This window comes from Moschus berezovskii, chromosome 21 (genome assembly GCF_049115385.1).
Source record: "Moschus berezovskii isolate FMDL1 chromosome 21, NW_MosBer_1.0, whole genome shotgun sequence".
Taxonomy (NCBI): Eukaryota; Metazoa; Chordata; class Mammalia; order Artiodactyla; family Moschidae; genus Moschus; species Moschus berezovskii.
Genome location: NC_142480.1, coordinates 30,023,922 through 30,039,727, shown reverse-complemented (window position 1 = coordinate 30,039,727; position 15,806 = coordinate 30,023,922). Strand labels below are relative to the sequence as shown.

Here is a 15,806-nt window from a genome sequence, read left to right as displayed (position 1 = left end):
AAAACACCCTAATCAAACTCCTGAAAACAGGTGAGCAAAAATCATGAAAGCTCCCCTCCAAATATTACATGCATATATGGAGACAATTTGATTGATAGCAGATTTATTAGAATCCAGAAAGCGGTGGTCTACTTTCAGCCTACTTTTCTTTAGAACCTATGAAAAAAATTTATTTTAGTTGGAGGCTAATTACTTTACAATATTGTAGTGGTTTTTGCCATGCTTTGATATGAATGTCATGGGTTTACATGTTTAAGTACTGAAAGAAGAGAACTGCCAACTGAGAATTCTATAGCCAGTAAAACTATCCGTCAGTGAGGCAAAATAAAGATATTCTCAGATGAAGGAAAACTAGAGAGTTTGTACCAGCAGTAGTCCTCTTAAAGAAATGCAAAAGGGAGTTCTCCAGATTAAATAAAAATGGCACTGCAGGCCAACTTGGAATGTCAGCAATGAAGGACAAGGAACAGAAGGTAAACATCAGTGGAAATATAAGAATATCCACTTTCAGCTTTTAAAAATATATTTTAAATTCTTGGTAATTAACAAGAAATAAACAAAATTACAAGCAAAATGATAACTCATCAAATTTGATGTTGTCCCACAGGGTCTGCTTGAGAGTTTAATGAATGCATATGGTGAGTCCAGGGATGATTAATCTGAGCCTTAATTGCAGGGGAGTGGGGAGGTTTTTCTTAAAGTCCACGACCTCTCAGCTTCCCTCTTTGGTTGAGAGTCCTGCCTACCCGTTGGGAAGAAAGGACAGCTGTCCCCTCAGACCACGAGAAGGGCAGCGTGAGGGCAGAGAGCTACCTTTTGTTCCCTGTGCCTCTAACAATGTGTCCTCCCACAGCGTCTTGAGTTGAAAACCCACAGCCTCACTGACACTGGTTCAGCCAGAAACTCTGCTTATCTAGGTATCTCTCTGGTTATCTATGCTCATGAGTCTCCACACTTTACCCTGGCCACTGAACCCAGTGCCCAGGTTGCAGAAAGTTTTTAGAAGGGTGTCAAGGACAAGAAGGAGAGGAAGACGTGAGTGGTGAGCTGCTTGGCCACAGGAAGAAGGGTGAGGGGAGACGAAAAATATTGGTGTGGTGGGGGAGGGCTGCTCAGGAAAGAATAAAGTGCTTGAGTCTCAGCCTCGGTCAATGTCATCATCCAGCCAAAAGGTGTCCAGCCCCTGCCCAACCCCATTGCACACGAGGTGTTTGAACTTCAGGGAGATGGCATTCCGGGCTTCTTTGCTCAAGTGGCAGGGGGGCCTGCTTGCTGGAGATCAGCCTGTACCCAGCAGAGGTCACGCTGATCATAGTGCAGTGAGGCTGGAGATCAGGGTGCTGCTCCCACAACACCCACCTGGCAAAGGCTGACACCTTTAGTGGCTTCTGAGCTCTTTGGATTATTTTGCTTTGCTTCCTTTCCTCCTTGGGTATGTCCCTACTTGGCAATACTTATGTGCGTGCATGCTCAGTCGCTTCAGCCATGTCCAATTCTTTGTGATCCTATGGACCAAAGCCTGCGAGGCTCCTCTGTCCATGGGATTCTCCAGGCAAGAATACTGGAGTGGGTTGTCATGCCCTCTTGCAGGGGATCTTCCCAACTCAGGGATTGAACCCGCATCTTCTGTGTTGCAGAGTTTCTTTACCTTTGAGCCATCAAGGAAGAACTTATAATAATACTTTCTAAGATCTAACTAAAGCTATCTTCTCTTTTCCACTGATTTTTTTTTTTCTGGTTTCCTACTAATGACTGTAATGTTACAGTATATTTAGAACACTCATCCTGTCACCAACAATGCTATACAAGCAAGATGTATTTCATTCTTTTCTCCCTCTGTTTATTACATATGTAAAAAACAAATCATTTCATGTTCTGAGTAAAAGCTCTTTGGACTATGAAAAAATAAAAATAAAAAAAAATAAAAATATATTTGATGATTAGAAGCATCAATTAGTAGCAGTCTGATAGGGTTTTCAATATATGTAGATGTAATACCTATTACAGTTCTGACTGTTGCTTCCTGACCTGCATACAGGTTTCTCAACAGGCAGGTCAGGTGGTCTGGTATTCCCATCTCTTTCAGAATGTTCCACAGTTTATTGTGATCCATGCAGTCAAAGGCTTTGGCATAGTCAATAAAGCAGAAATAGATATTTTTCTGGAACTCTCTTGCTTTCTCCATGATCCAGCGGATGTTGGCAATTTGATCTCTAGTGCCTCTGCCTTTTCTAAACCTGCTTGAACATATGGGAGTTCACGGTTCACATATTGCTGAAGCCTGGCTTGGAGAATTTTGAGCATGACTTTACTAGCGTGTGAGAGGAGTGCAATTGTGCGGTAGTTTGAGCATTCTTTGGCATTGCCTTTCTTTGGGATTGGAATGAAGACTGACCTTTTCCAGTCCTGTGGCCACTGCTGAGTTTTGCAAATTTGCTGGCATATTGAGTGCAGCACTTTCACAGCAAATAAAAGATGCTTACTCCTTGGAAGGAAAGTTATGACCAACCTTGATAGTATATTAAAAAGCAGAGACATTACTTTGCCAACAAAGGTCCGTCTAGTCAAGGCTATGGTTTTACCCGTGGTCATGTATGGATGTGAGAGTTGGACTGTGAAGAGAGCTGATCGCCGAAGAATTGATGCTTTTGAACTGTGGTGTTGGAGAAGACTCTTGAGAGTCCCTTGTATTGCAAGGATATCCAACCAGTCCATTCTAAAGGAGATAAATCCTGGGTGTTCAATGGAAGGACTTATGCTAAAGCTGAAACTGCAATACTTTGGCCACCTCATGCGACGAGTTGACTCACTGGAAAAGACTCTGATGCTGGGAAAGTTTGGGGGTGGGAGGAGAAGGGGACGACCGAGAATGAGATGGCTGGATGGCATCACCAACTCTGTGGATATGAGTTTGAGTGAACTCCGGGAGTTGGTGATGGACAGGGAGGCCTGGCTTGCTGTGATTCATGGGGTCGCGGAGAGTCAGACACGACTGAGCGACTGAACTGAAGTGAACTGAATACCTATTACAATTTCAACATAAAAAGTTAAAGCTAAAGGGACCTCTAAGGTAGTAACATTTTTATATTCTACCTGAAGTGGTAAAATATTAATTCTAAGTGCAGTGTAAAAAGTTAAGTATGTATAGTTTAATCCTTAGATCAACCACTAAAGAAAGTTATAAAGAGATATAGTACAATACTGGGCTTCTCTGGTGGTTCAGTGGTAAAGAATCCATATGCAATGCTGGAGACACAGGAGATGCGGGTTGGATCCCTGGGTAGGGAAGAGCCTCTGGAGAACGGCATGACAAATCACTCCAGTGTTCTTGCCTGGAAAGTCTCATGGACAGAAGAGCCTGGAGGGCTACAGTCCATAGGGTTGCAAAGAGTCAGACACAATGGAACTGATTGAGCACAAACACAGACTAAAATACTCAATATACAAACCAAAACCTACTACTAAAACATAAATATTCTAATAATTCAACAGAAGGCAGGAAAGGGGAAAGAATGAAAAAACAGGAGGAATGAATAGGAAAACATGATGTCATAGTAAACCTAAATGCAAAAATATCAATAATTATATTTAAGTTGTCTGAACACACCAACTAAAAGCCAAAGGTTTTCACAATGAATTTTTAAAAACTAAGACCCAAATACATGGTATACATTAGAAACTCTTATGGATATCCTTTCCATAGGATGGAAAAACATGTACCATTAACCAGGAGGATATAAAAATACTAAACAAAATCATCAATTAATTGGATTCAGCTGACATTTGTAGGACACTCCACCTGACAACAGCAGAATACATATTCTGTTCAAGTGCACATGGAACACTCTCAAGATTAGCTATCAAGTGGTCCTAAAAAATTAACACATTGAAGAGAACCGAAATCATACAAAGTATATTTCTTGATCATTATGGAATTAAACTAAGGATAACAGAAAGAAATGAAAAATGCCAAACATTTGGAAATTTAAAAACATACATTTTTATTGGAGTATAGTTGATTAACAATATTATATTAGTTTCAGATGAACAGCATAATGGTTCAGTATTTTTATAGATCATCTTCTTTATCCATTATTGTTGATAGACACTTGGGTTGCTTCCATCCCTTAGCTATTGCAAACAGTACTGCTGTTAGAGTGCATACATCTTCAAATTAGTTTTTTTTTTTTTTTCTGGATCATATGGTAGTTCTATTTCTAGTTTTATTTCCATAATAGCAGCACCAATTTACATTCCTACCAACACTGTACAGGGTTCACTTTTCCCACATTCTTGCCAATATTTGTTATCTGTAGACTTTTTGATGGAAGCCATTCTGACAGCTGTGAGGTAATGTCTTCTTGTTGCACTAATATCACATTTGCATTTTTCTAATAAATTAGTGATGTTGAGCATCTTTTCATGTGCCTGTTAGCCATCTGTATGTTTATTCAGGTCTTCTACCCATTTTTTGATTGGATTGTTTGCGTCTTTTGATAGTTGCATGAGCTATTTATATATTTTGTATATTAACCCTTTGTTGATCACATTATTTGCAAATATTTTCTCACATTCTATGTGTAGGTTGTCTTTTTGTTTATTGATGGTATCTTTTGCTGTACAAAAGCTTTTAAGTTTAATTAGGTCCTATTTGTTTATCTTTGCTTTTATTTTGTCTTAGGTGACAGATCCACAAGATTATCACTACAATTTATGTTAAAGGGTGTTCTAATGATGTCCTCTTCTAAGAGTTCTATGGTTTCAGGTCTTCCATTTAGGTCTTTGCTCATTTTCCATTTATGTTTGTATATGGTGTGAGGAAATGTCCTGATCTCATTATTTCACATGGAGCTGTCCAGTTTTCCTAGCACCCCTTCTTGAGAGATTGTCTTTTCTCTGCTGTAAATTCTTACCTTCTTTGTCATTAATTGACCACAGATGTGTGGCTTTCGTTCTTGCTCTCTACTTGGTTCCATTGGTTTGTGTCTGTTTTTGTGCAAGTCATATACAGATGTAAGAGTTGGACCATAAAGAGGGCTGAGCACTGAAGAATTGATGCTTTCAAACTGTGGTGCTGGAGAAGATTCTTGAGAGGTCCTTGGACAGCTAGGAGATGAAACCAGTTGATCCTAAAGGAAATCAAACCTGAATATTCATTGGAAGGACTGATGCTGAAGCTCCAATATTTTGCCTGATGCTCCAAGTCTTTGCCTGATGTGGCAAAGACTCACTGGCAAAGACCCTGATGCTGGGAAAGATTAAGGGCAGGAGGAGAACGGGGTGACAGAGGATGAGATGGTTGGATGGCATCACCAACTCAATGGACATGAGTTTGAGGAAACTCCAGGAGACAGTGAAGGGCAGGAAAGCCTGGCATGCTGCAGTCCATGGGGTCTCAAAGAGTCAGACATGACTGAGCCACTGAACAACTACCACCACCACTTGATTACTGTAGTTTTGAAGAATAGTCTGAGTCTGGGAGGATGATATCTAATATTTTATTCTTTTTTCTCAAGATTGCTTTGGCAATTTGAGGTCTTTGTGTTTCCATATAAACTTTAATATTATCTGTCCTAGTTCTGAGAAAAATGTCATGGATACTTGAAAGGGATTGCATTAAATCTTTAGATTTCTTTGGTAGTGTGGCCATGATAAAAATATTAACTCTTTCAATCCAATAGTACAAGATATCTTTCCATTTCTTGGTTCAGTTCAGTTCAATTGCTCGGTGGTATCCGACTCTTTGCGACCCCATGGACTACAGCACACCAGGTCTCCCTGTTCATTACCAATTCCTGGAGCCTGCTCAAACTCATGTTCATCAAGTTAGTGATACCATCCAAACATCTCATCCTCTGTTGCCCCCTTCTCCTGCCTTCAATCTTTCCCAGCATCAGAGTCTTTTCTAATGAGTCAGTTCTTCACATCAGATGGTCAAAGTATTTGGAGCTTCAGCATCAGTACTTCCAATGAATATTCAGGACTGAGTTCCTTTAGAATTGACTGGTTTGATCTCCTTGCAGTCCATGAGACTCTCAAGAGTCCTCTCCAACACCACAGTACTCTGCATAGAAGTTAAATAAGCAGGGTGACAATATATAGCCTTGACATACTCCTTTCCCAATTTTGAACCGGTCCATCTTTCTATTTCTTTGTAGCATTTCCAGTTTCATTCAGCACTGTTTTATAGTTTTCAGAGTCTAGGTCTTTTACCTCTATAGTTAAGTTTATTCCTAGGTATTTTGTTTTGTCAGTTTTATTATAAAGTTAACAGGCATTCACCAGCAATCCCATCCAAAGATGTTTAACCTCAAAAAAGGAACGTTTTTACAAAAAAAAAAAAGTATTACAAATATATATAGCAGCTCTATGAAAAATTAACTCACACTAGAAACAATGTAAATATCTTGCAATAGGTGAATAGATAAACAAACTGGATATATCCATGCAATGGAACACTACTCAGCAATAAAAAATGAATTATTGACTCACATAACAACACAGATGGTGAGGGAAAGGAACTAGGGCTCAAAAGGTTACATACTCTGGGAATCCAATTATATGTAATTCTGAAAAAGGCAAGTCAGCAGAGATGGAGAACAGATTATAGTGTTTACCAGAAGTAAATGTGGAAGACAGTGTGACTATAGAAGGATATCACAAAGTAACTTTTTTGAGCAATAGAACTATTTTATATTTTGAATGTAATAGTAGCTACATTAATCTGTATGTGTTAAAACTGACAGAAACCTAGACCAAAAAACATCTATTTTATTCTATGTAAATTTTAAAATAATAATAAATCAATCTGAACATCTTACTTTATTTGTTCATAATTCAATGTACAACACTGGAAACAAACTGTAGCTATTTTAAGGAATCAATTTCCCCAGCTTGGAGTTTTAAAAATTATTTTGTATTGCTGTACTCATAGGATTAATGAGATAATATTTGTGAAATGTTTTGAGCTCCTTAAAAGGAAGTTGCTATGCAAATATAAAGTGTTGCTATCATTACTCAGGCAGTATTTTTTTCTTTTGCTTATATGATGAAGTTTGTGATCATCTTCATTTTTCACATTATTTTTAATGAATTGTAACAATAAAATGTGGTAACCAACATATAAAGTGAAACACATGTGTTAATGAGGCTAAAACTTTGCAATTAGAACTTGAAACATCAGTCTGTCTAAAGATAATTGGATTTAATGATTATTTCTCTACGTACACAAGCTACAATTTTATGATGTCCAAGTTTGGCTTATTCTGCAGTTTTGCCTACAGAGCATACTTCAAGTCACTATCTCCTCTGAGACATTCTTAGTTTATCTGGGTACCTGAATAAAGGGAATCAAAAATGAGGAAAAAATTCACATCAGATAGTAAGAGTACTCTGTCTTGAAAATGGAGTAATTAAAGTGTAGTCAGTTTAATTTTAGACTATTATTTTTAAAAAGCCTTTTAACCTCATTATGAATGTAAGCATGATTTGATATTTAAATTACTGGACTCCAAACAAACTTTTTATTACCCCTTTCTTAAGCGTAAAATAAGGAATTTCAGTTCCTCTTGACAAAATGACCTACAGCTTCCTATATATTTGGGGACAAAGTGTGAATTCTTCTTCCTGGTTTTTGAGGCCTTTGTTAATCTAGCTCTAGTTAACCTGAAGCATGTTATTTCCTGAGTCTACCTCCATAATAACCCTCTGCTTCGTCAAGAGCTTTTCCCCTGTTCAAGTTCATACTCACTTTTTTTCTCTTTACTCAAATGATTCCTCCTACTCCTCTGCATATAGAAGGATGAAAGTATCTGCAAAGAATCCAGTTTTTTTGGAGATTTTGGAGGAGACCTATATATAGGTCAAATTCTTGTCTCTATGGGGGGCTTCCCTGGTGGCTCAGATAGTAAAAAATCTGCTTGCAATGTGGGAGACCTGGGTTCAATCTCTGGTTCAGGAAGATGCCATGGAAAAGGGAATGGCTACCCACTCCAGTATTCGTGCCTAGAGAATTCCATGTACAGAGGAGCCTGGTGGGCTTCAGCCATGGGGTTTCAAAGAGTCAGACAGGACTGAGCAACTAACACCAGGTCTCCATGGAGGGAAGCAGAAATCCAGTAGTCAATCAATATTAGACAGCTAACTACCTTCAAGAGTGGAGATAACATTATGAGAGAAAAAACAATAATCTATTGAGAGAAAAGAAAAACAATCTATTTGAATCTCTTTGAAAACTGACATCACTAAGTGTCCAACACTCAAGTAAAGTATAACCTCAGTTCTCGGACCAAGTCAGACTAAATACTTAAAAAGCGGTTTGGATATATAAAAGAAATATCAATAGCATAAAACATGAAGAAAAAAATAAATCTTAATTCAAAATCTTACCATTTCATTCAAGGTACAGAAAAAAGTTTTGAGGCAAATGTTCACACTTTGCAGCAGAAATTAGCTGGTAGCCAAGAATCACTTAAAGAAACCATCACTGTGGAAAGTTCCTAGCCACAATCTATGACACAGAAGAGGTCCAGGGAAGAAGGCGAATTTTCCTTTTTCAAAACAGAATTGCCTCAGAGAATTAGAAAATGTATGCATCATTGAAACCTTGTTGACATTCAACTTATACCATTCTTTCATGAAATCTATGAATAAGAAAGTAAGTTAGAAATCAGGTTGCCCAGCTTCTTGTCTTAATAAGAAATAAGAAATGAACTTCAAAGACATGAAAATTGTTTCTGTCCAAGCCCTGATGTTCATATGACTCAGAAATCTGTGGAATACATGGAATTCTGATTGAATAGTGCTTTATTAATTTTTAGACCACACAGCTTTTGTAACACTAAGTAATTTGAATTCACCTTGTAGATAACAGGCAGTAGAGTCTTTGACAATTTCTGAACATGTGAGTACAATGATGAAAGTAATTTGGGGGAAGGTAAATCTGGCAGAGGTGTGTACAGCAATGACACGGAAAGCAGCCTGAAGGAGAAGATTTCACTTAGAAAATGCCTACAATGCAGTTGATTTGAAAGTAAATGGATAACAGTGATTTTAGACATGTGGAATTTAAGTCATGGTGGACCTCTAGATAGATTATAGATTACTGAGCTTATCTATAGATTTATGGAGAGATGTAACTGGAATGGTGAGAGTTTGAAACAGTCAATATAGATTTGGGAATATTCAAGTAACAGTTGAATTCATGCAAATAAATCATATCAGAAGAAAATTCTAGAAAAGAAAAATGAGAAAACCCTGGGAAATGCACATACAGGTAGGAGAGGAGGAAGCTCACATGGTTGAGCTGCAACACACACCAGGATTTGGCTAAGACACTGAAATACTTACCTTAGTTATCCCAATTGCACTCTAAAACATATATGCCACTCTACTCCTGAGTAGACTCAGAGGCTGTAGGAATAACTTGTCAAAATTCACTCAATAAGGCATGGAGTTGGGATCTGGACCCATGTTTAAGCTCAGAATTCAGGCCTTTCAAGTAGTCCATCAAAACAAATGTAGTCAGGACATCAGAGAAGGAAGTTATAGGGAATATGGGCAGTACTCATACCTGTTTTTTTCATCTGCTATATTCCTAGCACACAGATAGTGGTCAAAAATAGTTGTTAAATGACTAAAGAATAATACATATTACTTACTAATGGCTTTATTGATGTCTTAGGCCAAGGATACACTAGAGAGTTTTATAGGTATTATTCTACTTAACCTCTTACAATGCCCCTGGATACATGAGAGATTAAAATCCTTTAATGATCACCAAGAATTCAAGACAAAGTTGATCTGTCTCTTCATTTCTAACTTCTATGCTATCTTGAGGAAATCCATCAATTTTGAGTAAAAAGACAATGATGACTCATTGAGAAGAGAGTCGATGATGATAAAAATGAAGACAAATAAGAGTAATTAGATGTTAGCTAGGATGAAAACGGTCTAACTTGATTTGTTTAGGTTCTGCTGAAAGTGGGAAAGTAAACTTTTTTAAATACAAAGATATTTTGTGGTTATCAAAGCAAGTTTAATTGGGGGCAGCATTCTGTCTGAAAAAAGGCAAAAAAATCAGAAGAGTCAGATATAAGGGTTACTCAGCTTTTGAGCAGATTTAAAAAAAAACATTCTTTTTTTGAACCTGCATGAAAAGTTCAGAGTTGGGAGAAAGAGAAACAAACAAGCCAAAGGAACAACGGAGCAAAGAAGCTCAAGATACTGAAGAAAACCCGCAAAACAGCTATCATGAGTGCCAACTCTTTGTCTTTGGAAAAATAACATGGAACGTTGTCCTCAAGCAGCATGCTGCTGTTAGCGGAAGTTAGCATTAAGGGTTTGAAGGTTCATACAGAGGACACCCCCACCTACTTATCCCTTATTGGGGAGATAGGGAATGTTTTTATCCACTTGAGTACAGGGAGTCATGTTGTTCAGACACTCAGAGCCCAAATGAGGGAGAAATGGATTAAGTGAAAAATTTAAATGAGATGCTTCAATTTCACATACTGAAATTTAATTATGTGATGGTTTAGTAGTTCATCATAGTCATCACTGACTACTAACCCATGCTGTCCTAGATGCGGCATCTAGGAGACCAGTCTTAAAAAAAGCAAAGCAAAGAACAAAGACGACAAAGAAACGAGCAGACACAAGCAGCTGTGTACTTCAGGGAAGACGGTTTCCAGAGTATTAATCCTGGAAAGTCACTGAACAAACAAAAGCAACAACTAAAACTATGATTGAGGGGGAAGAGATAGATGAATCCTGATACCGAGTTGCTATGTTGGTTAAAAAAAACTAATTTTGACATGTAAAGGAGCAGGAAACTGTGATGCATAGAGGATAAAAAAGCACTGGAAACTGTCTCCGCTAGGGTAGAAGATGGGAGAGAGGGCCCAGAAACTGGACTTAACAATGGCTTCAAAGTAGCCATTACAAACATATTCAGAGAACTTAGGGAAACCACATTTACAGAACTGAAAGAAAGTATAACAATGACTCACCTGATGGAAAATACTTTTTAGAAAGATAAGCATAATAAAAACCAAAGAGAAAATTTACATTTGGAAAAAATGAAATAAAACAAATTACTGAAGACACACAACATCATATCTGATTTGGCAAAAATAAAAAAAAAAAAAAAGAATAAGTTAACCTGAAGATAAATTGAAACAGATTATGCAATCTGAAGAACAAAAAGAAAATGAAGAAACAAAACCAAAACAGAGTTTGAGAGACCTGTGAGACTCACTAAGCATACCAAATTACACGTAAAAGGATACCCAGAGAGGAGAGATGAAGGGCAGAAAAGTATTTGAAGAAACAATGGTCTGACTTTTTCCAACTGTAGGAAAAAAATTACCTACAGATCTAAGCTTAAACTCAAATAGGATAAAAACAAAGAAATCCACACCTAGTACATCATCTGGAAGCACTGAAAGACAAAGACAAAATAACAAAAGCAGCAAGACAAAATGCATCACGTACAAGGGAACCACAATATGATTAAAGGTGAGTTTTCACCAGAAACAATCAAGCCTAAAAAGCAGTGGGATGAAAACAAAACAAAAAACCCCTGTGAACCAAGAATTCTATATCCACCAAAACTTTCCTTCAAAAATAAAGGTGAGAGAGATAAAGGCATTCCAAGATATGCAAAGACTGAGTGAACTTGTTGCTAGCAGACATGCCTTAAAAAACTCAAGAAAGTCATTCAGGCAGAAAGGAAATGGCACTAGATAGTACTCTGAATTCATATGAAGAAATAAAGAGGAATGGTACGGGGAGGGAGGTGGGAGGGGGTTTCAAGATGGGGAACACACGTACACCTAGGGCGGATTCATGTCAATGTATGGCAAAACCAATACAATATTGTAAAGTAAAAAAAAAAAAAAGAAAGAAATAAAGAGCAATGGAAAAGGTAGTTAAATATAAAAAACTTTTAAAAAAACCTTTCTTCTCTCAACTGATTTAAAGGATACTTGTATGAAATGATGATTATAAAACAGAATTATTGAGTTGTAACATATAAGTATATAACATATAGGACAGTAATGTCACAAATAAGGGTGGAGGGAATGGAGGTGTATGGGAGCACAGTTTGTATATTTCACCAGAATTAAGTTAGCATTGATGTTAATAGACTGTGATAAGTACAGATGCAAATTAGCTCTAGAGTAATCACTAAAAAATAAAATAAGAAAAATGCAATGAAGGAATTACGATACTACACTAATAATATCTTGCTAGCAAAAAAGAAGGTAATTAAAGAGGAAAAGAGGAACACAAAAAGACATGAAATACAAGTCAGATGCATGGTGAAAGGTTAAACAGGGGTTAACAGGGCAAGGGGATGGGGTGGAGAGAACAGTGTTTCAAACAGAGTGAAAAGACTGAAATAAAAGAGCGTGTTCTCTTTTGGCCACAAAGAGCAGTCAACCTTTCTCCACGGGCCTCAGTGTGACTTCAGTATTTGGTTCTTTAAAGTCAGTCTAAGTACACAGTATGTAAAATGCAATCACTCCAGAGGCAGTCACACAACGTTAACTGAATAAAGCAATGAGGATACAGGCAATGTTATTCTCATTGCTGTACTTATTCCACACATGCAGTACAATGGCTGACCATGGTTTTTGTTTTTTTAAAGTCGCCATGAAAGTGAGTATTCACTAAACTCAAAGATCCCTCAGGGCTAACAGACAAATCAACAGCATCACTGATCAAAACATTTTTTAGGCACAGTCCTTTTGCTCAGACCAAAAGCAAAAAGAGTGGGTGGTGGGGGTTGTTCTAATGGTTCAGGATATATAGAGAAGAACAATTTTTATGGCATCCTGAGTGGACTGACAATGTCACTGTTTAAGGAATATTGTCTATGTAACGACAGAGGACACATCCTCCCTGAATCACACTTCGGTTATTTCTCTTATTTTTGTCAGAATCAGAAGATATTTCTGTGTTAAAAATGTTGCTCTGCCTCTTGTATTAAACACAGTCTACTGCCCATATGTCATTGAATACTATGATATACCACTGATGTGAAGTTTGGACAACCACACTGATGATATTTAGCATAAAATGTGGTTGCTGCTTCAGTGAAATTGGATTGTTTGCAGCATCAGCTGATGGAAAAAAGTGGCGTGACTTTCAGTGGCCCACTTTTATTCTGAGCATTAGCAGTTACTTTTTCCTGTGCATGATGTCACTGAAGAATAAGTTGTCTCAATAGCATGGCCACACAGATATCCTTTTGACATGCTACTCTGAATGTAACAGAAATAGTCATGCTTGTTACAAACTGCTGGAACAATTGGTAAGGCTGCCCCGCAAAAGGCTGAAACCACTATTGCTTCATAAATATTTTCTACTGTTACCTACTTCACTCCTGAACTTATTTCTTTCCTCAAGTTGTACAATACTATTCCATAATATTCTATTTTTAAACATTCCTTTTATTCTGACTGAACCATTCTACTGATATTTCTCAGGTTTATGTCCCTAAGATCATTCTTTCTCATCCTATCCTGAAGGACCTGAGTCATTCCAATCAGTTTGTGGCTTTTTAATTTCAGATATATACCTTCAATTCCAGAATTCTTCCCTCAACTCTACACACATATTTAAATATCTTCAGGATATCTCAAAGTTGATGCTTAACATCAAGGAACTTTATATTCAACATATTCAAATGTGATCTTACCCTTCCTAAGAATGTAAGTCCTTCTGATTAATAGTCCCATCAATCACCCAAGCCAAAACCTAGGATTCACTCTGGACTCCTCTAAATTTTACATTCAACCAGTAACTAAGTTTCATTGATTCCATCTATCAACATATTTATACATACCTCTCCACCTAGCTCCCTATTTATTACTGCATTTCTTCATGCCCTCATCATCCTGTGTGTTATTACAACGGTTTACCTGGACTTTTGGCTCATCCCTACCCTGGCTTCAATCCAGACTGTCTTGCTGGCAGAGTGAGTTTGCTGATGTTGCTTATCCTTCTGCTTAAGAAGTTTGGTGTCCTCTGACTTACACAGAATAAATTCCAAATTCCTTAAAATAATAACAAAATATATAGTGATTAACCATTGGTAAGATCAACTATTCTCCCATTCCTCCAAGTACAAATAAGGCTTGTGTCTTAACATACTTTTAAAATACATTCAGCTGGCTCACTACACATAATATTATTCCAAACATTACAATTTTTTTCTGTGATATAGTTAACTAACAGTAATACATGCTAATTCACTGTCATCCTGCTACAAAGAAAAACAGTCCACAAGTATTGACTTTACACACTTAAGCCTGTTAAAGTCCAATACTAGTTTTATTTTCCCCAGGCTATAGAACATTACTTAAGTTGGGTTTCACTTGACGAATTTTCCAGTGTTGATGTGTTATTGCAGTTCACCTCCAAACCTACTTGTTTAAAAAGAAATTAGAGCCATTTTTCTAATCAATCAGGAAGTTACACCGAGATTGCTGTTTGTAATACTCTTATGTCTCCAAGTATTCTGTTTGGTTTTGGTCATTTTTCACTTTTCTATAGGAAACTAGATGACATGCAAGACAGAAAGGTTTCAGTACATTTGGAATCATACTTTTGTGGATGCACAGTAGATAAAGCTAAGTTCTAGGCCATAAGATAACCATGACTCCTACTTGGCCCGAAAACACTAGCATCGATCACACATGAAAATAATTCAGTCAGATGGACACATATTTTCACAAGAATATTTATTTGTTATTGTTGAAAAATACACAAAGGCAAAAGGTTACTTAGCTGCTGATTTCCCAAAATACATCAGGGTATTGTAAGAAAGGGGGAAATATACCTGTTCTATAAATGACAGTTACATTTCTAAGGCATTTGGGCTTAAGAGTAGTAGGTGCACCTAGGCCCATTTACTTGAGTTTAAATATACTGAGGCACACCAGGCAGGCAAAGGATTTGAAAATATACAGTAAAACTCTTCCATGCATTTGCATCTTAGGATTGCATATTCATCCCCTGATCCCCCCAGCCTCCATCACTCGTTTTTTCCACATGAGTTTTGGAGTTGTTCATGGAACACTGGTAATAATCTACTCTTCAAGAGTTTGCTTATAGTGACGACACCGACGGGACACACAGAACAGAACTATTTCATGGGCAGGTTCTGTAGACTCTTACCAAACTGAGGCTCCAGTAAGAAAAACACCAATTTGCAAAGGCACAGTGGAGACAGGTTTAATGCATTAAATATAACATGAATCCTTCACAATAACAAGTTTAGTGTTTCAGGGAACTTTTGTTAATACAACACAGTTGGTCACACAAAATACAAATGCTTCTGTTGATTTGTCTTGGCAACTCAGATACATCAACAGTGCTAACAGTTTAACAGCTTTGTTCTCATCTGACAGAAAATAATGGCAGTTCTGCAAGGCAAATGTTAAACCTGACCGTATGTATTTATTAATTCCACAGTGTTTTGACAGATTATAGGGGATGGAACTCAGAGGATGCTGACACGCTCACTGAGGGCTTTCATTTCTGTTTCTTCGGCCTCAGGACTGTCACTGTGGCCAGCGCTTGGATTGATCAGGTGTGTGGGGTACTGCAGCCCCTGCTCGCCTGCGTACTGCTCCCACCTTGAGTCATCGCTCTCATGGGTGATGTAGCGCTCCCCGATTTTGCATTCCAGCTCTCGTAAATCTAACCAGGTCTGATAATCCTGAGGAAGACATTGTAAAGTGTTACCCCAGATATGACTGTAACTCATTAAAGCATTCTTTCTTATGTTATTAGTT

The 15,806-nt window shown here is 37.6% G+C and overlaps 1 protein-coding gene across 2 annotated transcripts in view; it reads right to left on the bottom strand.

Annotated features, from left to right (window-relative positions):
* Window positions 1–13,806: 13,806 nt before the first annotated feature.
* PRKD1 (protein kinase D1) overlaps window positions 13,807–15,806 on the bottom strand; it is a 360,671-nt gene continuing 358,671 nt past the window's right edge. Inside the window, exon 19 of one of the 2 annotated variants that reach the window (XM_055418185.2) lies at window positions 13,807–15,730. In XM_055418185.2, coding sequence (XP_055274160.1) covers window positions 15,512–15,730 — 219 coding nt within the window. In that variant the 3' untranslated portion in view covers window positions 13,807–15,511. The remainder of the gene's footprint in view (window positions 15,731–15,806) is intronic. The other variant, XM_055418186.2, reaches the window with a different exon arrangement.